Source organism: Phoxinus phoxinus (assembly GCF_949152265.1).
Source record: "Phoxinus phoxinus genome assembly, chromosome: 21".
Taxonomy (NCBI): domain Eukaryota; kingdom Metazoa; phylum Chordata; class Actinopteri; order Cypriniformes; family Leuciscidae; genus Phoxinus; species Phoxinus phoxinus.
This window is the reverse complement of record NC_136896.1, coordinates 7,165,720-7,191,198: the sequence shown is the minus strand read 5'-3', so window position 1 is coordinate 7,191,198 and position 25,479 is coordinate 7,165,720. Positions and strand designations below refer to the sequence as shown.

At 37.2% G+C, this 25,479-nt stretch overlaps 1 protein-coding gene across 2 annotated transcripts in view; it reads left to right on the top strand.

Annotated features, from left to right (window-relative positions):
* Nucleotides 1-203: 203 nt before the first annotated feature.
* cox10 (cytochrome c oxidase assembly factor heme A:farnesyltransferase COX10) overlaps nucleotides 204-25,479 on the top strand; it is a 39,727-nt gene continuing 14,451 nt past the window's right edge. The window contains exons 1-4 of one of the 2 annotated variants that reach the window (XM_079594925.1): nucleotides 204-431; nucleotides 1,090-1,232; nucleotides 2,657-2,945; nucleotides 3,355-3,479. In XM_079594925.1, the coding sequence (XP_079451051.1) occupies nucleotides 377-431; nucleotides 1,090-1,232; nucleotides 2,657-2,945; nucleotides 3,355-3,479 (612 nt within the window). In that variant the 5' untranslated portion in view covers nucleotides 204-376. The remainder of the gene's footprint in view (nucleotides 432-1,089; nucleotides 1,233-2,656; nucleotides 2,946-3,354; nucleotides 3,480-25,479) is intronic. The other variant, XM_079594926.1, reaches the window with a different exon arrangement.

The window sequence follows — 25,479 nt, the reverse complement described above, 5'->3', positions numbered from 1 at the left end:
ATTCAAAAGTTTTTAACTTTCCCCTCGTTATTGCACAAAAAATAATAATAGGATAAGATAAGTAAATTTATAATAAAACAGAGCAGAATAATTGCCACACTGTTGTGATTTACGCAGCTAAAAACAAATTTAAGCATTAATTTATGTGTTTAACTTCATTGGGTTTATTTTCAATATTAATAACCTTTTTCAGATAGTTTTCTAGGATAGTCAAACGCCTGTCACACTGTACACTGCTCCGTGCGCGTGCTCAAGCTTCTCTACAGCAGCAGGACACACGTCAGAGGAAACACTTTGCTTCCGTAAGCGAGGTCAAGATGGCGCGCTGCATCATGTGAAGGGGACTCAGCGGTAGCCGGTCGTTCGCCTGAAGAACATGTTCAAAACACCATGTTGTAGACTGACGGGAGTCTGGAAATGCCTTCCATGTGGTATTAATAACTATGCTATGTTAATGAATCATATGTGATCTTTCGTTTATTCCGGGGGGACGTTTTATAAGAATGCTAGCCGGTTAGCCTAGCCACTGAAGCGCTACTGCAGCAGCATGACCTTAAAATATCAACACAGTTTACATGATATGAAACCGGTTTTTAAGGAATTCTGTTAATTACATGCGCTGACATTGATGTAGAAGTGCTTTTCTGCTCTTTGCAGTATATTTTTCTTGCGGCAAATCATCATTTGACTTACATTGACCATTATGTGATATATTTTAATTTTCATACATACTAGTGTGTGTGTGTATGTATATATTAGTATTTATATGTATATCGTCCATTAATTATTTACATATGAAGAACTGCTGTATTGGGTCCTGAGTGTTGCAGGAGTGATTTGATGTGATGATGCCATTTGTTGTTTGTCATGACGTCACTGAAAGGCTGTCAGATACATGACCACTGGATTGATCAAGATAAAGCATATCTTAGTTAACATTTTTTCGTTTTAAAAATGTCTTATCTTTATTATTTTTTATTTGTATAATGGTAAAAATACGGTTAGAGCTTGCAGAAGTATTAGTATACATCAGTACAGGCATTCATTAAAATAACGATTAATATTAAGTTATATCTTCTCTTGTTGAAGGTTTGGTAGGTGTCAATGTGCAGAAGAAGCTCATTGCAAATGCATCTAGGAGTCACATGAGTACCAGGAGTCTGATTCAGCTCTGCAGGAAGAATCAAGCAGAATGGTTCACGTTCCAGCATCTCTGCTTTCTGAAGAGACAGGTAGGCTACGAAGTGCTACCTTTATTTACGCATAATCATAAATATGCTGACCTAGTCAATTCTGATCAAATATTATATGTTTATAGTAGGGCTGGACAATAATTCAATATCAATATATATCGCAATATAATTTTTTTCAATATTTAGTGATATGATTTTTAAACATATTTCCGATATTTCGATATACATTACAGGCATGGGCTACGTTTACGTTTTCATTTTTACTGCGTGATAAATATAAGCAGCACGGCACAAAGACAAACCCTTTAGTTACTGTTGCTATGTCCGACAAGCTACGCCTCTTTTACGCCACACCATGTTCTCACGCCACACCATGTTCTCACGCAGTGAAAAATACATAGTGGAGCAGAGAGGAGACTGACAACTTGCCGACAGACAGGACATACCAAGTTACTTTTGATTTGAAACAAAGTCTCAACTTTCAAATTTGGCAATTTTGTCAAGAAATTTAAACAATAAATACCGTTTTGTGGCTCTTTAATGTGCATGACAGATCGCTGTAGAGCATCAGTTAAAGCTGCTCGTGAACCGATCATCTCTTCCTTCTAGTTCATTTATAGCATCAAATAAACATGAATTAACATAATAAGTAATGTTGTTTTAACTGCGGAAAGACGTCAGTAGACCTCAGTACACTCAGTTTTTCAAGTTCAAATCCTCCATCGTTAATCTACTAAGTTAATTCTCCTGACTGCTTTGTCGTACAAAAATGTAAACATTCATCAATCAAAATTAATTCAGGGTGTCATCAACACTCAAAATGTCCCTCAGCAACATGTGTTTTTGTTGGTGCTCACTTTTCATATTCTTTATCCTGGCTGAAGCACTTTTTTCAATCTATAAGAATAATATAATCAACCTATGTTAGCCTATAGCTTAAAGTTAAAGATATTAATAAGTTGAGTTATTAACTTATGTTTATTTGACGATGATTTCACATTTCTTGTTTGTATGAAGGCTAAATTCAAATAAAATATGAACAATAATTTATTTGTGCCATTTTTATTTCTAAAATAATATATAATTTTATAGGAGGAGGTTTCAGAGACTTGGCAAATTAATTTTTCAGAAGTTTGTAGGTACAGACATTAATAGTGGGCGTTCTTGGCAGTTTTTCCATATAAATTAAGAAATATATCGTGATATAAATTTTGGCCATATCATCCAGCCCCTAGTTTATAGACTCTAAAAACATTTAAGAATATTACCTCATTATTTTTTGAGTCTGCTTTTCCATAATACCATTGCTGGAGAATAATTTTTTCTTTGTAATATTACTTACTTTAATTTAAAATTTATTGCAAATCATGTTATAACAGAATTAACTGATGAAATTGAGAATTATCAAATTTGTGTATTCATGTTTTTTTTTATATGTATTTATTTCTTCCCTCTTCCCACAGTATGTGAAGAGCATCGGTGGTGTCTGCCAGAGAGCGAGACCCAAGCAGGAGCCTGTCGCCTCTGCACTGGAGGATCGAGATGATTCGTTGGTCAGACAGGTTCAGCAGATCCCAGCCTTAAAGCCTGAGCCAGGTACTGTGGTGCCGCCATGTGACTCGAAGAACATCCAGGATGAACCAGAGGCGACCAGAGCAGCCCGCTTGGAGGCTCGGCAGTGGAAGGAGTCAAGGGTTGAATACAGTGATTTACCAGGGATTTACGCACGGCTCTCCAAAATTAAATTAACAGGTATAATATGTTTATATTTTGTATTTATGATATATTGTATGCCATATTGCAATATAAGATACACATTGTTAATTGAACATATGACTTTTGCAGTAATTAAAGCTAAACTGCTGATCTTGGATTTCATGGAAAGTTCTGATCTTAAAAAAAGAAGTCAGCGCTGACTTGCCTGATGATTAATTTGTATTACGTTTAATTGCTTTCCTATGGTATGGTTAATCATATAATCAGTTCAAAAAATAGTCGTAGCCCATGAAGTACTTTGACAGGTTTTATCCTTTAAAATGTTCTAATTTTTTGAAATGATAATATTATATTAGTGATGAGAATTCAACTTATATGCTCTGTATAATGTTTTATTTTTGTCGTAGAAACTCAACTAACCTTACTTTCTTTTCCCCCCCCGTAGCTCTTGTGGTTACTACGGCAGCTGCTGGCTTTGCTATGGCTCCAGTACCCTTTGACCCTGTCACTTTTTTGATGGCTTCGGTCGGAACAGGTCTCTCTTCCTGTACAGCCAATTCCATCAATCAGGTCAGTCACCCCATGCACTTTCATGAAATAACTGCACGCTCAGCAGAACGTGTCTCGACCAAACACAACACATAAAGCCAAGCGACCTGACATCCAGCTGGAATATGCTAGCAAGTGATAGACCATTTCATTTTGTGTGTGTGTGTATGTATGCACGTGTGTATTTAAAGCTGTGCATGTCTGATCTTGTGTACTTTTATATCTGAAATGTATGGTACGTGTGGATACTGTGATTAATTCAATCAGAATGATTAATCACCATGTACTTGGAGATTTTTGGATTACTGACACCTGCTAAGCCACATTAACATAAATGTTACCAGGGTCAATCTCACAAAGCGGTGTTCAGGTTACATTTCACTCCTAAAATCTGTAGGGAATAAAATAAATATGTTTTTTCTTCTATTAGGACCCTTAAGATTTTTTTGTGTGTCATAAAATTAATTTGAGAACAGTTAACATATTTGACCAATTTGCATTATTGTAACAGTATTCTCATTATTTTAATAAGTTGTAGTTAATGTGACACACATAATTCACCTTTGTTGTTAGGCCTAAGCGTAGTTCTATACACTGTTGATTATTAACGCAGCACTTTGTTCTTAGCGTGTTTCTTCATGACTGTTCAGGGATCGCGGTCCCTTTAAATGTTCTGAATGCGTGATGACGTGAGACGCCTGTCAGCGCCATTTTGAGTTTCAGTGTTTTTCTGATAAATAAATATACACACGCATTCGTGTGCTCAACGTGAGAAGTTGTCTCTTGCAATTTACTGCAATTTCCACTAAGTAATAATTAAAATATATAAAAATGTATTCTACATAATAAATTATACATCCTGGTGATTGTTAAACTGCCCTTACATTTTATTAGTTTGATTTAAAACGTTAAAATACATTTTACTGTAATACATTAAAAAATAATGCCATAATGAATCATCAGTGCAAGTATTGAGAGACACTGTAACACACATTATAGTAATGAGAATTTGGATGTAAAATCTGCTTCGTTATGCTGAAAATAATCTTACAGTGCATTCTTTTGCATTTATCGGTCCTAATAGTAAAACATATATACAAAATGTGTTTATTATTATTAATTATTGCGTAATTAAAGTGTACTGACAGCTTTGTAAGTGGATCCGTAATTTCTGAAATCAACCTACTGACTTTAATTGGACTGTGTACTGTGAAGAATTGTTTCTCTGTACTCTAGATACACTACTAGTAGTGGCCTTTACATTCACAGTAACATAAATGTACTTGCATTGTGGCTTTTATATTGGTTAATTTGGTTTATTATCCATAAATTGCAAAACTAGATGATCTCTAAAAATGTGATGGCCGGAGTTTGGCTAGATGTGATGATGCAGGCCCACGGCAGACCACATAAATCCTGTTGTAGATGGTTAGAAATGTATTACCCGCTAGTTTTGGTACTTAACCTCAACTCTGCTCAAGCATTCCAGCCGGAGTAATTGCCTACTTGGCGGTCTGTTGATTTTGCTATTGTTTTGCTTGTGTACAGCTAGATGGATGAAGTCTCATTGGAGTGTTGGCTTGACTTCAGGGAGTCCCGCAATGCCCAGCAGAGTTTCATTGTGTGTTACACAAACACGGGACACAAACAGTCGATATGGGCTCTCACAGTGCACTTTGTCGTTCGTTTAGAGGGAGAGAAAAGAAATCAGTGCTTAAATCAGTGCTTAAATGAGCCAATTGTAGAGTCTTTTGCATTCCACTCCTGCTGCGTATCTAAAAAAAAAAATACATTAGGCAAGATTAGCTGTGTTGCTCTGATGCTTTTCAGATGAAAGCACTTGCAGAGCTAGAATGAAAAGAAACAGAGCGAGAGACGCACGTTGTATGTGCTCTGGTTTGCTCCATCCGTAATCAGCTTTCTGCTCAAAGCAGGGCACGTTCTGTGCAGTAAGGCTCTTCATGACTCAAGAGTAGGGCGGTGTATCGCCAAGAATCTGGCGATACGATGTGTATCACAATACAGGGGTTAAAATATGATATATTGCGATTATTACAGTAAGAAAGTTGATATTTTGCAATATTTCTTGTTTTTTTTAGGAAGAGGATCTAATATGTGTATAGTATATGTATAATATAGCAATTATGCAATATGCAAAAGAATAGCATTTTTTTAATTTATCAAGTTAATAACAGAAAATATAGTCCACTCCATGACTGCATGATACTGTTTTTTTTAATATATTTATTACTGAAAACCTGCTAGATATAAAGCATCTATATCTGTTGTATAAAGTCAAACATATCGCGATATTCAAGTTTATAGATCTATTCTTACAGCCCTACTTGAGTATTAGTGAAATTGAAGGCTGTTACATCACCCCTTCAACACCTGCAGCTCCTTGACCAATACACAGGTGTGGCCTGTAATTTGTAGAAGGTCACGATCACACCACTGACTTGACCTATTTTTAACAGGAAGATCCTACACTTGGCCTTTTTTTACTCTTTAGTGGCAACGTCTCTGCAGTGCGTTTACTCTTTACCGCGTTGTTAGATTAGCTTGACCTCAGTGTGACCTCATGCTGGCTGCATGTCATACCTGTGGACTAGATGGTGCAGAAACGAACAAGCTAATATTTGCTCCTCAGGTTGGACATGAATGCCATCAAACATTGGGTTTCTTCATAGGCCAGTTGTTTAATGACTGATTGATTGCTAACCTTTTTCTGTGATCTGTCTACATCGCATAGGTGTGTTTGGTTGACAATGTTTCTGAATAGATTATGCACTTCTACCTGATTAGTCTCAAAAAGATTGGTAAGATAAAAAAAAAAGTCTCACTAAGCCTACTTTTTTTGGATCAAACAGTAAAATCAGCAATATTGTGAAATATTAGTAACTATTTTCTATTTTAAAATATATTTTATTCATGTGATGGCAAAGCTCAATATTCAGCAGCAATAACTTTTAAGTGTAATTTTTTTAAATGATTACACGATTCTTTAGAAATCATTATGATATACAGATTTGTAGCTCAAGAAACTTTTTGTTGTTATTAATGTTTAAAACCTAATATTTTTTGTGGAAAAACATTGTTTTAGGAATATTTAATAAAAATGTTTTGTTATAATGTAAATCTTTACCGTCACTTTTAATCAAATTAATGTATTTTTTCCCTATAATATATATATATATATATCAAAAAAATCCCAACTTTTGACCTGTTGTGTATTTTTATATTTTATGTACGTTTAAAAAATATATATCTTTGCATAAAAAAATGAAGCCTATTTAAATAAGAACTTTTCTATGTTACTACATTATTATGTTTGACAGAAATAATTTTCTTGTTTGTGTAATCTCTATAAAATCATGTTTTTAAATCCTCATCTAATAATCATGCATTTTCAAGTTTTAATAGTTCATTGATTAAAATGGGTCAGAACCCTGCTGATTATTAGCATGCTGAATAACAGACTGCACATTTGAATTGATGCTAAATTAGTGATTCATATGAGTTAAAAAAACATGGGGGGGAAACTTGGATAGGCATGAAAGGTTTAAAGAAATCTTACAGCGAAGAAGCCAACTCATTCTCCAAGTCATTTTTGATGTTATTAAGATGAGGAAAAGTTTGATTAGGTATAATTGACGTTTTTGCGCAGCACTCACCTGGTCTTTAAGCGTGTTTTACAATGAAACTGGTTCAAGGTCCAAGAGGCTGAAGAGGCTGAGGTAATGGGCGAATACGGCTCGAGTGAAGGCGGACAGATGGGCGCTCTGTAAATTTGTTGCGTTTGATGTGCCGTCTTTGAAGTTCTAATTGAGCAGGAACAGTGAGGAGGGATGGAGTACTTAGAACAGGTCCATCAATCATGTGTGCTTTTATATGCCTAAAAGCATGTTGGAACACAGGTATCAGATGTTAGTTTTATAATTTAAGTGGAACGTGGGTATTTCTGATGCATACGTTGGTTTGCTGGGGTCTAGATGGCCTTGTGACTTCCGCAAGTGTTTCTGAAGGTTCAGTCTGAGACTAATAGGCTTTCTGGGGACATTTAATCCATAGGCTGTGGAGCGGGCTTTCTTGTGGCAAGCGGTTGGCATCTGCACGGAGTCTTCACTCCACACGTTACAGTATGGAAAGAGCCCGTTTGGCCCCTCTGTCTCGCCTCCTACTCAAAGCTGTCGTTTGGTTTCGCATCCACTGATGTGTACATGCATAGAAATATAATTGCCATCATAGTAGCCTGTAAAGGTGGGCGGTCTGACCAAAATCATATATCACTTCATCGCATTAATATTATAATATACTGCAATTATATCATAATAACACAGAACAAAGTTAAAAATGAAAGATTCTAAACCGTAATTCTAAAATTTGGACTGAAATCTGATTGGATGACTGGCTTTTTTTCAAAAAGGGCACTAAAATAGACTAGAAGTCATTTGAATTCTGTGTTGATGCAATCTTACAGGTTTTGTTTGCCAACTGTACACAAACAAGCTCCCCTTCCATTGTAAATAATAGTTCATAATAACATAGTAACGTTCTTGTCTTTACTTTGATGCATCTCGCTTTGTATTTTCACATTACTCCACGTTTCATTGCTACCTTTGCATATACATTGTTTAAAGTAGTCTAGTTTAGCAACATATTTACTAGCTGACACATTCATTGGCTTATACCACCCAAAATGCTGTAAATTCTGTAAATCAGACCCACTAGTGACACCAAGGTCAAGGTTTTAATCCCAGAGAAAATGCTGTTTTGCAATGGATACAATCATCTCCCACTAGAAATAAACATAATGCAGAGTGTATTGTTTTATTTGTAAGTGTGGATTAAATAGCAAGTTTTGGATGTAAATTACACCGGGTACCTGATGGCAGATTTGTTTACGCTGTTCAAACACACACAGTGCAACAGAATAAGTGATATAGTATACAGTCTGTCTCTTTGTTCCTGAAGCCTCAAGCTCTTTTTAAAGTCTTAGAGATCTGTGTGCATGCAGAAACTGTGACGTGATTGTCATCATATCTACTAGCAGCTTGTACAAAGACAAATTCCTGGTGTGTATACCCTATACAGTTTTACATTACACTTCACTTGGCTAATGAAAGTCATTCTGATTTTATTGCATTTATTTAGAGTGCCATCTATGCGATGAACGCTGTTCTTTCTCGTTGGCTTTGTGAATATGAGCTTTTTTTTGTTGTTTCGTAGTAAAATCAAGCAACTGTTGGAACGCCACAAATCATGTGCCATGTGGTCATTGTAGTAACTCTCTGATCTTATTCTCCTAGTCCTGACTCATCTTGTATAATGTGACGAGTCTTGGGCACACCCATACCTGGCGGTAACTGATCCCCGCTCTTAACTCATCCTTTTGGTTTTTATAACTCCAGAGAGTAAAATAAAAGAAGAATGACGTCCTTAGATGTGGTGCCAGTTTTTTTTCCCTCCCCATTATAAAACATCCCTGCCACCCCCGTGCGGTTTGCTGTGATCAAAGATGATCCTTTTCAAGCTTGTAGAGTCCACTAAACATACGACAAACAAATCAAAGTTAAGGTGTATCCCGTTAAGCTCTGCTGTCTGTGGATTGAACATCAAACACCAAGCAGCTGATTTTTGGTGTCTCAGGAGCCAGTCGAGTTCGTCTCTGTTTGTGTTTACTTGTGGCCATGATGAGATTTACTTTGAGACGAGAAAGACAGGCCTGGGAATTAGTGGATGTAGCTTTTAGCCTTTGGTTCCTTGGAGTATTTCCTGAAGTTACATTGCAATTTTGTGGTTTCTTATTTCAATGTAACCTTGTTTGGAAACTGTCAGGAATGCTGTAAAAACCCAGAATCCCCTAACAATGGCCATCCAAAGTTGATACTGCATTCTGCCAAGGGACACAATGTTCAGTTGTATCTTTATATTTCACATACAGTTACGTCTTTTGTGATTTTGGATTTAGATCTTTCAATAATACAGGTGAAACTCGAAAAATTAGTGCAAAAATATCGTGCAAACATTCATTTATTTCAGTAATTCAACTTAAAAGGTGAAACTAATATGTTATATAGACTCATTACATGCAAAGTGAGATATTTCAATCCTTTATTTGTTATTATTTTTAAACAGCTTATGAAAACCCCAAATTCAAAATTAGAATATTGTGAAAAGGTTTTCATAGCTGTAAGCCATAATCATCAAAATTATAACAAATAAAGGCTTGAAATATCTCACTTTGAATGTAATTAGTCTATATAATATATTAGTTTCACCTTTTATGTTGAATTACTGAAATTAATTTTTGCACAATATTCACATTTTTTGTTTCACCTGTAAATAGGAAGAAAATGTTAGTGTATTTTGACATTTTTCTGAGATGCATCCCCTGTCCTTCAATGGATGGACTAACAGGTTGTCATTTCCATTATATTTACATGTCATATAGATTAGGTATGGTTGTGATCATGCATACTCTTGTCTTGTGTATAGGGAGTGGCGGTACTGAGACATTTTACAAGATAAGGTTTTTGTCAATGACGCTCAGGATCTGTTCAGGACCACACCGACCAACCGCCACATCTTGCTTGGCCAAGTATAGTAACAGAACAAAATTATTTTAAACAAGAGCCAGAGCTAATACTTTACATTGTATCAACATTTTTATATAGAAACAATACAGAAACAAACTATCTGTGAAATGAGATGCTTGCGCAGGAACACTTGCGCAGATATTCCGGATCATAGCAAGCAAAGCGTCTCACCTGCTGAAAAAAACACTGCGCTGCCAAAATGCTCTCAAGCGCCCACAACTAGGCGTTTTCAGCAGAGCTAAAAAGGCTTTTGATGAGTGAAATCTGATTCCTGCTGCAATGTGCTGCATGGAGCAGAGCAGACACTTTCAGTTTATAATTGTAGCGTCCATTGTTTAACTGAACTAAATGGTTATTTCTATAAAAAAGTAAAACGACAGTGGAGGCAGTGCTGTGGTGCCAGGTGGCCATGTAATGTAATCAGTGTACAGCCAAACAATGTGTAACACCGGTAACACAGACTGCCGCAGCAAGCCTAATATACACTATCTTTCAAAAGAAAAAATAATTGTACAGACCCCAAACTTTTGAACAGTAATCAAATACTCTTATGCGTATGCTACTCAAATACTCTTATGCTTATGGAAAGAAATCTCTTATGCTTTCCAAGCTAACATTTATTTAATCAAAAGCTAAATATTTGTCGTCACATCCTTTATAAATCATTCGAAAATTTTGATTTCCCACTCAGGAATTATTTTTTTAATCATTATCATGGAATTATTTTTTAAATCATTATCATGGAATTATTTTCATTAGTTAAGTGCTTCTTAATATTTTTTGTGTGAAAATCATGATATATTTTACTTGCGTTAAGCAGCACACTCTTAATCTGCTATTGTGATGATGTAGCTTTGGGGTCAGCCTAAATAGAGCTTCATGGGTGTTCTGTTGATGATTGCTATGAAAACTTTACCCTGAATTCCACTTAATTTGATAATTGAGTTAAAAGAGGCTTTTTTCCCAAGCTAAAGGTTAAAAATCGTCAGTCGGGTGAAGGGGCCACAGCAAAGAAAATACTTTTTGCGCAGCCTCTGACCAACGAGGACACAGTCACATTTTTCCCACCACCTTTTTTTTGTGAGGTGTCAACTCAGTGTTGTTTTTGTAAATCCTGTCCTGGTATTTGAGGGGTGGTTTTGTGTCATATCCCCTGTCGAGATAGACGGGTGTGAGTCTGCGGTGGGTCGTCAGAGGATGGCATGCACACTAGAGCATCAACAGTGTCTGACAAGCCGAAGAATAACACATCTAATTCCCTGACCCCCTTCTCTGTGCCTCACCTCGCCTTTGTTGCCTGTCTTCTTTTAGGTATGTGCAAAACTACCTATTATCGTCAACTAGTGGGTGGGTTGTTTGAAAGACTAAACAACTAGACAGTATTAAGAAACCCTGTGTAATTGCAAAGACTTAGGTTCAGGTCCACACGTTTCTTAAAGTCCTAATATTAATAATACAGTTAGAAATGATACAGGATTATTATTATTATTATTATGAATTATTATAATTATACATTATGTATGAATTATGAAATTACCTTTTTAATCATAAGATATTGTTCTTATATTTTTAAGTTTTATTCTATAAATGATGTGTACCGATATTTTAATTTATGTACTCCTAACATGTAATTTTTGTCAGACTCCTTTATCTATAAAACATATTTTGTTGGAATTTACTGCTTTAAATGCCACTATGCAACGTTTTTATTAAGAAAGTTCTCTAATGGATGTTTTCAAAAATGTTCACCAGGAACAATCCTAAATCTTATGTTACAATGATGTTATAATGATGATGAGTTTGTCAGTTGTTGTCTTTCAAAACTAATTTGTTACCACTATTTGTTTCTTTTAAACTACATCAATCTTGCCATGAAAATAGCCATAGATGCTGTTATGGCAATAAACAAAAGTATTTGAATGACTTTTTAAGGCTTACAAATAGTTTTGATTTAACTATTTAATTGTCTGTCTTTTTTCTTTAATCTATTATAGGGTGTGGTGATTAATTTGTTCCCAAAAGTAGTGTAGTTTGTACTTAAATTAACAACAGAAACATGAAACTCATCAGGAGGGTTAAGAGTTATTCTGACACTGTACAGTTAATGATCGTTAATGATCTCATCTCTTTGTTGAAGATGTGAGCAGAATGAAACCTGAGTGTAATTATACATGATTATTTAATCATCTTAATTGCTCCATCCCATCACAGTAGCTTAAATTTTGGACCTTTTTGCAATGATGCTAATCATCTCAAAAACATTTAAACATGCGTTCATAGTTTATTCTGGGGTTTCTATGTTGAAATAATCTTGTAAATTCCCGCTGATATGAAATGATCTAAACCTTCAGGAGGTTCTGCACCTTCTACTTCAATTGACGAGCTCTCGGGAGATATTCAGATGCAAATTTAAATGTGTGACTCCGAGAAGCAGCATATCAAATCACACTCTGAAGTAATTTATGGCTCTGTAAAACATTAATTCCTGTTGTGTCCCTCGTTTGATCAGGGTTGTACAAGTGCTTAACATCCCTCTTTCTGCTTCCCTTAATAATGTTAATTGTAATAGTTCCCACAGAATTGCTGATTTTGAAAAGAAAGCAATACAATCAAAAGTGATTTACATCGGCTTGTCATTGTTATGTTTTTGCATCTATTCAGACGGATTGTGTCTTCTCTAAGGATTCCGCTATGAATTTTTAATGCCTAATCTATAAAGAAAAACGTCTTGGATAAGGGACGACCTAACTTCATCAGATCAACTAGAACAGGACTCATCACAAGAAAAACAAGTAATCACATCTCCATATCTGACAGCAAGAATGTTTTTTTTGTGTGCATGTTCCTGTAAATAGGGGAACCACTATCCCATGAGGCTTCTTGTTCTGACTGCAAGCATCTCACCCTTAATCTTGTGTGGCATAGACAGTAGAGTGATTGGCGCCTGCTTGTAGTTTCCATGCATTTTTAAAATCCATATTTGCATGCGTAGGGTGGCTGCTTCAAAAGCAATGTACTGTAACCGAGTGAGAGCGAGAGAGAAAATTGGAAGGAAATACTGGAACATAAAACATGATCATTAGGAGGAATGAACGGCTTTGTTTATGTTTTGATGACTATCATTAAAATCTAACATTGATTTAGTCTCAAAATTGTTTTGCATTTTGAAATGACCCTTTCAGAAACACACCTTGTATGTCTGTATGCATTTTGGTCGCCAGCGAACACTTGCTCAGCAAAGCTGAATTTACAGCATCATTACTCCAGTCTTCAGTGTCACATTATACTTCAGAAATCATTCTAATATGCTGATTTGCTGCTCAAGTAACATTTATTTTCAGTGTTGATGTATATATTTAACCCATTACTATTTGAAGTCTGTCTCATGTTAGCTGACAGCGTCTTTCAAATATTAATTTGGGCCACATGTCTAAAGTTTTGGGATATCTGTGAGTTGTAACCCCTCCCTCTCTGGACCCAACTGTTAAAGCTCTGGCATTCTTGACAGCTCTTTCTGTCCCTCGTGACCTGTTACCATCGTTCTTCACATTAGGGGTCTTGCGCTGCTTTTCAGAACCTCTGGAGAAACCATAAGTTGTAACCAGATGCCCCCTAAGACATCATACCAGCCCGTCTCATTTTGAAGCACCCCATCCTGCAGTTTTATCTGTTGCCCCATGAGATGCAGTGACAGATGATACATTTTCAAACGGGTTGCAAATTCCACCGGCATTACGACATTGTGGTCTGTAGTTTTACTGCCACTGCATCCTCAAAGCAAGACCGGCTGGCATTAGAGCGGCTTTTTAAAGACGTCCTGTTCTATCCTTTTTAATGTTTTAGCTTTTTTCTTGCATGGTAAGACTCCAAAACCTCAATGACAACTCTATTAAGATTGCCCAAAATGTGCCAATGGTGCTTGCTTAGGGGTTCATGCTGTACTATATCAATTATTTATGAATCTTTTAATTCTGTCGGTAATCACATTAGTTCCACCGTACAATGTGACCAGCTCCTTGAAAGTGCATTTTTGCCATCCTGGTGAATGACCGCTTAAAGCGAGACCACCTTTTTTTCAGAGGTGAAAACGTGTCTGAGGAAGATATTAACACCAAGGTGATCCCTCCATTCATTAGATGTTTAAATTAAGAGCCTGTTTTAACACTTCTTCTTTAACAATAGGGATGAGTCACCTCCGCTTTCATTTCTGCCATAAGCTTTGAATCCATTGGGGAGGGTGGCGTGAAAAGACAGACTCTTAATCAGTGGGTGATCTCTGATCAGATGGCACGGTGGCACACAGGCTGTTCAATGGCCTATTTCACGGTGTTCAGGATAAGAATGAATATTTAAACAGAGGCAGTTGTTTAATAGTTAATTTCCCCAGTCTCGGTGATCCGCAGGGTGTCAATCTATGTCAAACCGAACACTATGGGATATTACGCCACAGGCTCCATATGGACACAAGTGCTTGAGCTGTGGCATTGTTCTTGTAAATGTCAGCTACAAAACATCGTATTGTCACATGGAATTTGATACCTTAATTTGTTCTTTAGTTAGGTTGGGTTTCATTTTTTCTTTTGTGTATTGAAATTAGAGAAGCAAATTAAGGATATTCAATTCATTTTTTGGCGTTAGCTGCAACCAGGCTGTTTACGGAAGAGCCTACGAGATGAAGATTTTGCACATAATTTTTTACCTTTGCATCTCTTTTTTGCTTTGAACATACACGCATTAAGAGGGATGCACCGATATTATTTTCACCAATGTAACGGTATGCATCACTATACATTACTGTCAGGCACTAAATAACCCATGATAACCCTCCAGAAACCCCTGTAGCTTTCCAAGAATAACTTTTCTCAAAAAGAACATGAATAAAATATCATGTAATGTTACAGATCACACCTTGGCAATATCAACATTTGCATGTCATGCTCACTGCAGACAGTTTATTGTGGCTTGATGAAAGGTCTTTGTGGGTTAGGGGTTGCTTAAAGGTCTTGCAGATGCCAAATGAATGTCATGTCATGGCGATACAAATTCGTTTACGTCTTCAGAATCACAGTTTTTCTTTTGGAAAGGATAATTTGCTCTGCTGCAGTCAGTTTTGATATTCCTTGACCTTATTTGAAGTCTAAAGTCATGGTCAGGCCAACATTTTTTCCTTTTTTTTTCCCTTTGGCTTGTATTGTGCAATAGCTATTGCCTTTCACCTTCAGGCATGTTGCATTTATACAGGGTTTATCTTGCATTCTGATGAAGTTCTAGTCATAGTGGGTTTTGTTGTCTTGAGCAATGGACAATTTTGTGTGTTTCTTTTGGTTAGCCTTGGGCTACTGTGTATTTATTCAGACTTTCAAGCTTTTGTGGGTTCGCTGGTGCTCTTGTGGTTTGTCTTTTCTCATGGTCCTTGTGTTTGTGGTTTAGGCATTCACCCTTGCGAGACTTGTTTGCATGTCTGAGGCTTCATTGACTTCACGTGTCACCAGCCACACAGGTAGTCAAAGACAGACGGGATCTTGACAAAAGAAAGACAACAAACCTTCCCCAGGGGATTCACTCCTTGAGATGGAGCTGTGCATCGTCGGCGCGTTTGATCAAAGGGGTTTTCACACAGCACCGGCACCCTCGCACGCGAGATGTCTCACCCCGCTCTCATCGCTTTATCATCCTTTTATTTACCGCAATCCTCTCAGAGGAGTACACGTCAACCGTCAACACAGAGGAGAGCTTGGCAGGCGGTTCATGTACATATTAGCAGAGGTTACAGGTCTAGACATGGTTCTGCTATTGCACGGTCTTTGTTGACCAATTAATCAACATTCAGTGGATCTCAGTAAATTCAGGGGAAACACCCATGTAAGGCAGTTTATGGTGATTAGGAATACCACAAATGCGGAGATAGATGTGGAGGCAGTTCCTTGGGAAAATTTGTCCATTATGCAATTCTTGATGCTACACTCATACAAATAACTGTTCCAAAAGAGTGTGTTTCATAGAAATGCAATAGAAAAAACATTTTTGGTTCCCAAACAACATTTTAGTGAACAGCTCCATGGATGTTAAAGGTTATTCATAGGTGCCTATAAAGAACGTTTATTTTTAAGAGCGTAAGAAGAGCTTTGGCCATCCTTGATCAACCAGAATATTGTGTTATGCACTTGAGGCTGAAGTTCATAAATGCTATGTGTCATAATGACATTTCAGATTAGTTCCCTCTTAGACTCTCTCTTTCCATGTTTCCTAGCACATTCATTAACATTTTCAGGTGAATAATTCAGTGCAAAATCTCAATGTTAATAGCACACACTCATGTTGGATAATGAAGACTGTTCATTTCTAATTATATATGATCACTCTTTTGAATTATCTTTTTTTCTTAATTTGGTTAGAAGATACAGCAATAAATCTTTTGGATGTTGAAACCCCCTCAAAACCCATATGTGCCTGTATGAACTGCATCTTCCCTGTGTACTAGTAGAAGAGCAGATAGTGGATATGTCTAAATTAGCTGCTGCTATTTTTGTAATTTCCATTTGGTTCCAATGTTCTTGCTTAGAACAAAATGATACAAAAAATTAGGTGTTTCATTTAGCTTGTATGCTGGTCCGAGCTCCTAAACAACATTGTAATTTAATGTAATAGTGGGCAGCAAAAATATTGGAGGAAATTGAAATTAAGGGTAGTAACATCTGTCATTTGAAGAATAATGTAATCTTAACAATCATTTTCTTGTTTACATCAGTGGAGCGTTTATATGCAGGGGTGCACATAACTGGTGTGCATGTGTGGTATAAATAAATGTTGCACAGCAGAAAACATGGAGGGAAGCTCTTGAGTACCAACATTTTTGGGGACAGGGACACACACACACACTTTATTTATTGGAGTAGGAGTTTTCTCCATCTCTGGTAAAATAGTAATCACGATGATAAGTGTGTTCATTAATTATTGGGTACAACGGATCGCAGTTGATCCGTACGGACCAGGCCCTACGGTTTTGCATGTATGTGATTCGGGAATTGACTGCTAAGATTAACCATCATATATTTGTTTCAAGACTGCGCTGAACACTGAATTGATTCCTCTTTCAAGTTTACTCGCGCTTGAAAGGACTCCTACACACAGAATTATTTCAAAATACCCTTCTCTGCAAGTATTCACTCAGTTTTATCATAAGTGAACAATTTTTGAGTAAGAAACTAGATGTGTGTCATTATATTCTGTCCGTGCATTCGGACACTTGAGAGTGAGAGCAGTCTAATATTCCTGCTGTTGTCTGTGTTATTAATCGTAATAAAATATAAATAAAATACAGATTTAACAATGATGAACCTATATTTAATTTCCACAGTGAACAAATAGTTATATTACATTTAGACAGCTTGTAGGATAAGCAGCATCTCCAGGTGGTCCCTTGAGAACCAGACCAAAAAAGTAATGTGCACCCCTGTTTAATATGATTTGAGAATGTTAGTTTTATTGGTGTGAGAGGTTTATTAATGAAATTGTTACCTGTCTTTTTCAATAAACCTTATTTAAAGTGATGTAAGATGATCAGTGGTGAGGCGAATTAGGCAATGTAGACTTTTTAGGGTGTAAATATAATGCATGAATTTGGTGCTTCAGTATTTGGCTCCTATGGAAATACAACTGTTTTTCTTTGTCTCAACAGGGATATAAGGTCGTTCACATTTATTGTGTTCCCGTGTATTTCGCTTAGTACCTATTGGCAGTATCATTTTTAACCATTTCAAAGGAGTTAGCTGGTTAAAGCTAGATGTTTACTAAGTCTACTTTTATTTAAACCCAGATGGATGTAGCAGCCAACAGCAATAGGAACACTTTGTTTAGTACTGGGATGCATAACTAATTAACAAAAGCAGCCCTCTTAGCACCATGCTCACAAGCTAGTGTTGAATGCTAATTTTAATTTGGAAAAGTTGGTTGCATGCAGAGAACTGCCAATGCTAAAAAATTGCAATGTAATGACGACTAGGCATCTCTAAAGTGTTGCGTTGCCATTGAGATTGAACCTTGCCCCAGTAGCAAAACCTAGGATTGATGTCAACAGAACTGTTAAAGGGACTGTTAGGCACACATTTCTTAGATGTTATAGAACTGCTACAGGCCCAATTGAACTGGCAAAAGTACATTTAAATTTTGTAATATACTTGATATCTTGATATACAGTACAACCAAGTGTCACCGTGGCATTAATGTGCATAGTCGGGAGTAGCTTTGTTTGGTCTAGAATCCTGATTAAAAACAAATAGCCTACCTTTAAAAATATGACATTTGTTCATTGTTAATGGCTGCCTTTTACTGCACTTTTTGTACTAGGCAAGTGTCATGGATCAGCATATTGAAGAGCTGTTTTTGTGATGAACTGTTTAAAATAAGTCTGTTCTTGAAGTCCAAGGTGGCAGCCAGCCTGCATTTGGTTATAATTGCACACTTTGTTGTCGATTACAGTTACTGTTTTGTTGTTTTGCATTTTAAATGAGTAGAGTTCCTACTAATCTTCTTGACCCTTTCTTGGTGGAAAACCACTGAATTATCCTGCTTCAAACAACACTTGTGTCATTTTAAAGGTGGTGCATCCCTTTAACCCATTTAAAGAGTTTGCAAATGCACACACTTAGGGTTTAAATTGATCAAAGCCACGATTAAAGCCGTCTCACTCGTCAGCTTGACATCCGCTTTTAAAGCTCACGTTGCTTTTTTGTGCAGGTAATTTGTTGACATGCAATGTTTTGTCATGAAACTGTGTCTCTTTTGGCTGACTTGAGTGGTATAATTGTTGATTACGGTCTGTGTATGTGGCTTAAAAGGTGTGGTAGTGATTTTTAAGCGGAAGAGGCCATTGGTAGACTGTGTTTTTAGTGCATGACTCACCTGCTGGCCTGTCTTTGTGGTGATACTTTGTGACTCCAGACAAGCTCTGAGTCAATGTCTGTTTCTCACATGCCAATCTGAACTATTATTAGCCAAGGGGAAAAAAAAGCTTTTATTAGAAACATTGTCCCATTCAATGTACACACTGATAGCTAGGTATTTACCACTCAACATTCCTTCTTGACCATCTTATTAGACTCCAGAATTTTATGTTTCAATATTTACAATGTCCTATTGTCAGTCATACTATATATTGTATATATTTTCAGGCTGGTTCATCTAATGCGTAGTATGTGCAATAGATGTTACTATCAAAAAGATGGTTTTAACGAAAAGGGGAATTTTATTCCTACAGCTGCCATATTGAGTGTTACAATTCTTCAATAAATCTTTCTGCAATTACCCATCTCTTCCTAATTTTCTAATTGTTATAGCGTCGTAGCAGTAAACTTGCACAACGTCCTTGAATTTATCATTTATTAGATGCACGCTGGTCTGTTATTTTATGGACATCGACATTATGTTGTCACGCCCCTAAACATGACGCGGTACAAAACGAACTGTGATTGGTTGCGTTACATGTCAGTCAAACATCCTATTGGGCGATCCTTTGCCAAGAAAAGCTGAGTCCAGACCTTCTGCCGTCCGTCTGGAGGTCTGGCTACGCGAGACTATCTTTAGTGTGATGCATTGGCTGTTGCATTTTTGGCTTCTCGTGTCTTTCATTTAAAGTAAAGGCAGTATTCTTGGATCTATCATCTTTCTGCCTTTTATTCATAAATGACACTTAAGAACACTTATACCATATTTTCCTTTTCCATGTTTTAGATCTAAAAATTAATTTGGCAACTCTTTCTTTGAGTTTAATTCCTTAAAATCCTTAAACCACTTTCTTTATTCCAAAACCCAGAGGCTTTAGAGTGCCAAGCCATTTCTTTTTATTTGCTCTATTTGAAGGGTTTTCTGTCTTTTATCTGTTGTTTCACTTAATCCAGAAAACACAAAAGCACAAAACAGCCAGCTGTCGTTGGTTTCAGGATGCTGCTCTCATTACAGGCAGGTGATGAAAGCATTTTTGGGTTTCTCGATCCATCGGGGGGGATCGGCCATACTGTGCTTTTCCTCACATCGGTGAATGCTACCCACTGGCTCTTCAACACGATGCTCATTGATTTCATGACAGTGGTGTACTAAAAAAAAAAAAAAAAGCCTGTTTGATGAATATTAGATCATTTCATCAATTACAGGAAATGCAAGGACTATAAGGCTGGAATCAAAGTCCAAGTTTGTAGTTTGGATCAATTGGCTAACCATTGAGTATGAAGCCTCTTGGGCATCTTCTGCAACACCTTGAGATTATGATGCCTGTTCTGCTTAGGGCTGGGTATCGAGTTCGATATTAGGCACCGACCAAATTGCCTCAATAACATAGAGTATCAAAAAATCTTGTGTCGTTCAGTACCAATTCGATACCTGAGGGATTAATCTCGTCAGCGTCAGTGAGCTAATAAGCATGCAGCATGATTGGCTGTGGCGAGGCATCAAGGAAAAACACTAGGTTACGCCCAGAGATGTGGCTTACATGTGAGGCTGTAGTGTGTAAGCTTCCCAACCCCCATAGATGTAAAAGATGTGGAAAATATCAAAAAGTGTGGCTCCATTTCACCAGGCTTGATGCCAACAGCGTACGATGCAATATTTACAACAAGATAATTGCTGCCAAGACCATCATTTTACGACAAAATCACTTGACCGTGCACGGAATAAACTTAAGAGCAGAAAGTTGCTCCGTCATTGACCGGAGTGTCAATGTATTTTTTCCCGACACATTCATAAACATTAGGCTATTTTGTCAGTGCTTTGCGGCAAGCTTTATGTGTGCACTTGAGCGCGAGGCATATATTCTGCCCCCCAGTGGCCTATATGAGTCATTGAGTCTGTAAAAAAGAAAGTCAACAAACTGAAAAATAAAACTTAAGTTTTGTTTAGGTAATATGTAATGTAATCTGGTCAAAACGGATTTCATAAAATTGGTATGGAAAAAAGTATCGTTCAGGAACCAGTATCGAAGTCAAGGTATCGGTATGGATATCAATTTTTTTTTTGAACGACACCCAGCCCTAGTTCTACTTATGATTTGCAGATTAACCATATCCTGTGTGTGGCTGAGGTTTATGGAGCATAAATTCCAGTCCCTTAACCACCAAGCCTATTAATTGAGTCCCAAAATAAGCCCAAAGGTGGCTAACCTCAGAACGTGTGGGAGATACGCAATGCCACCAAGCATCCTGGCAGCTGATTTCTTTCATACACCATATTGACCATATTTCACATCCTTCTTTGATTCTTACTGTCCACTGTCCTATGGCGGGTCCCGTTTCCCTCCATCGTTCCATAGCGAAGCGTCATTCTGTCATTCCTGCTAATCTGTTTTCTCTCTGACAGGAACCATTTTGCTTCTTTTAATGGCGACAGATGGTTGACGACTTACTCGGAGGACTTGACAGCAGAGCTAACAGCCAGACATTACTTTCGACAAGCTTGACTAGGGGATGAAGAAGAGCGGAAAGGGTCTCGAGGGCCGAAGGCATGAAGCGAGAGCAGACAGAGGTTGACAGGAACTTTGCACGTAGTCAAGCTCTTCAAAACCATCCTGCTTCCATCTGTTAGTATAGAAGGCACCGTTCTTCAGGCATGAATAATTCAAATGCTTCTCCAATGGTGCCTTGATGGTTTCAGAATGGGTCCGAATAGATGAGCGGCCTTTTTCTTTTTTTCTTCTCTTTTTATATGTACAGAGGTTAATCTGAGGCCCCATTAAAACAAGACTTGCATCTTTAACTCAATCCATGCCCCATCTGTCAGAAGCCTTCGGGCTAATAACAGGGTTGGTTTCTATGGATGCTGCTGCTCGGCACCCTGTCATATGGGTTTGAAAAACCACAATTAGTGTCTGCTTTGTAATTACCAACTTTAATGCTGGAGAGGATGGTGATCAAATCCAAGTTTGTCGGAGCTAGAGCCCTTCAGACAATCCTCCATGTCTAGACCTCCAGTTTCTTGGATATTTACTTGGTACTGACCAGTTTTGACAGAATACATATGTTCTTCTCTCATTATTTGGTCTTCAACATGTTCTTGTCTGCTTGCAGTGTCTACATGTATTAAATCAGATTGGAATGGCCGTCTTGAGCAGCTCAGCTGTCATCCAATCACAGCAAATTATAGTGTAACTAGTAGATTCAGTGAGCTGGGTATCTTGGATACTAGTGATTCACAATGTATTGGTCAGATATATTGATAAATCAAAGTTTTATTTATTTGTTTTTATTTTTTATATTATACATATTTATATAATTGTAATGTATTACTCATTATGTTGATATTGGTGCATCTTCTATTTATTTATTTTAATAATTATGTATTTATTTATTTAATAATTTAACTAATTGTACTTTTTAATTGAACCTAAACTCACGTTTAGCATTTAAAATGATTAAGTTTTTTTATTTTTTTTTATGAAATTTTATAGTGTAATTTTACAGTTATTTATAGTTATTTTTTAGACAAGATATGATCGGTTTTGACCAGAATTTTTATATCAGTGCATTCCACATTAGATATGTTCACCAGGGATTATTTTAGAAGTTTAAAAATCTAAATCAACTCTAATAGCTTTTCTTGCCTGCAATCAACTCATTCCTTCATCTTCCCTTCTTGATGTCCTTTCTAAGTTGTGCAGACAGACAGAAGTGTTGGGATGTGAAAAGGAGTCCTAATTATGGAATGCAAACACTGTTTTGGGGTCTTGGTGTTAACGGCAGCCTGTGGTTTTACAGAAAGATAGATGCAGTTGCAGTAGAGAAAACAGATCTTATGACCCATGTCCAGACATGTCTAAGCACTTACCGCAAACTGCTGATAAAGAAAAGAGAATAAAACTGTCAGATTAGACATTGAAAAGAGTTTCTATAGGTGAAATAGCACAAGGAATGTGTGTATGCTTTGCGTGTTATGCTTGAATATTTGTCTCGCACAAAATCTCTTCTGCTCAAAATCTAACATCCCTGCCTCACGGATCATGTAGATGGGAGAGGGTGCTGACATGAACATTTTGATAAGAAACACAATTCTTTCAGATGCCCATTGCTGAGATGGCTTGATGAAGAATGTTTAGTCTTATGTCACATCTTTGTTAACTTATGTTGTGGTGGAATGTTAAAAGTTCAAGCAAACCGTGTCCATCTGAAGTGAGCCAGCCTCTTGAGGAGTAAACTTAGACGTCTGTTGGCAAGAATGTTTAGAGGAAAAGTGCATTTTCGCCACAGGTTGTTGATGGCGACAAATTCAACACAATGGAATTGGGGCGGTGGGAAATGGAGTTCAACCTCTATAAAGACATAAACTGTAGGGCTGTATGTAAACACTAAGTAAGCGTGCATTTGCAAAATCCGCTTTTCTCATGTGCCTTCTGCTGTCACACACAGCTGGAAGCATCAGATGTAATCTAAACACACACTCATGCGTTCTTGTATAAACACATGCTTGCTTGACAACCTCACAGATGCTGATATTAAACGACTCAGTTGCACAAACAGTTCATGGTCTTAATGGTAATCTGGGAATGTCAACATTTAATCTTAACCAATATATCACAGGTAAATCACACGTATGGCTAGCCGGTCCTATCAAAGCGAAACGTGGCCTTTTGGCGCATTGAGTATGTTTGCGTCTTCAGCTAAAATAATTGTATGACTCAAATGTGTCTTTGTTTAGTTTGCCAGAGAGTTAAATTAAGCTTTGATTATCGGGGTCATGATAAATGAGGGTTCTTAGTAGAAAGCTCTGTTCATAAACATGCCTATGCAAGGCTGTTACTTTAGGGAAGTTTCTTCATTTAACATCATGATCAAGGAACTTGGCGTAACTCTCAAAAATAGCTCAAATCACCAAATTTAAAAAGGCTGCCTAAAATTTTTAGGCCAGTTATTATTTTGATTGTTCCTTACGTGCCAGATCTTTTGAAGAAAGGCTTGTTTTGGCTTGGTTTTAAATGACTTGATTAACTTATAATTGCCTCATTTTTTTCAGGGAGGCCTTGTTGTTTTTGTTGTAGCACAAAATACATGACCAATAATGAAGTTGTTTAAATTTCAATCCATCACAGTTGTCTTATTTCACCGCAACCAGTATCATCAGCCATTTGGGCTCTTTCTCTTTAACTTGAAGCCCCATCGCAGTGGGAGGTGCTGTGGTGTGGGATCATGACGGCGAACTTTGGGCTCATCTTAGTGATGGTCTGGGTTGTGTGAACTGACACTGGGCTAAAGATGATGAACTAGCTTGTCATTCCCACAGGAGGTTCTCGGCTTCTAGAACCACTGGCTTAGCCTCCGTCTCCAACTCTCAACTGACCTCGACAGCACTCATCCATCTTATGTCATCACCATGAAATACCTTTTAATGTTGTCGTAATAATTGGGAGAAACGTTGCAAAAACATCTGCGAATGGTAGTGCTGGAACCAAACAAGATGCTTTGGAAAAAGGAGGTCTACAGTGCAGATCATAGCGCCTTTTCCTGGGTGTGAGTGGCTAACATGACCAAAACGCAAGTCTTTGTCTGATTAAACTAATGATGCATAGATTTCCGTATGCTACTTTATCCTTTCTTCAGGACAGCATCCCTAAGCATTCCCAGCCTTTCTATCCTATTTTGCCCACTGGCAAAATAACTAAATACATTGATTTGCACTGAGGCAGCGCTAGTGTAGAGCAGAACATTCATAATTGGCTGATTAGCATGTGGACAGTTTAGCACTCAACTCTGCTTTGCACGGGCCATTAATCAAGCCTGTCGCTGTGCCAGCTGACTTACTGCCAGGTTCCTTGCAGTGCTCCAAGCTGGAGAGGCCAAATGATCACAGCTCGGATACCAGGCTGGGAAAGAAGGACCTGCATCCTTGCTCTTGTGTGGAGATAGCAGGGAGTAGGGATATTAAATAGGGCTCAGGATGAGCCTAGACTCAATGGACTCAAGTTGCATTGCTAGATATCTGAATGTAGATGATTGTCAACTTTGTTACTGTTTGTTACTTTTCTGTTCAAACTTTGTGATTTTAAAATTAAAATTGGTTGTATTTACTGAATGTTTATTGTCTTTTGTGCATGCTATCCCAGAACGAGTATGCACAATATACCAGCACCATACCTGCCAATGTTAGTTTATTTTTATTGTTGGTAACAGTTGTTATTGGATATTAAAATGTACATGCTAATTTCCACTTTTTTTAACGTTTATATTGCCTTTAACATCATCTAGCCCTCTTAAAAAAGTACACTTTAATAACACTGTTAAATGTAATTTTTCGCAGATCTCAAAATGAAAATCTGTTTTTCATGTAACACTAGTATTTTATTTATTACACAAAATCCAGAATTTGTATTATTTTTGGCCATTTCTTAGTCATTGCAAAACAAAATAATTATCTTCCTGCAATATGTCAAAAATGAATATCGTAAC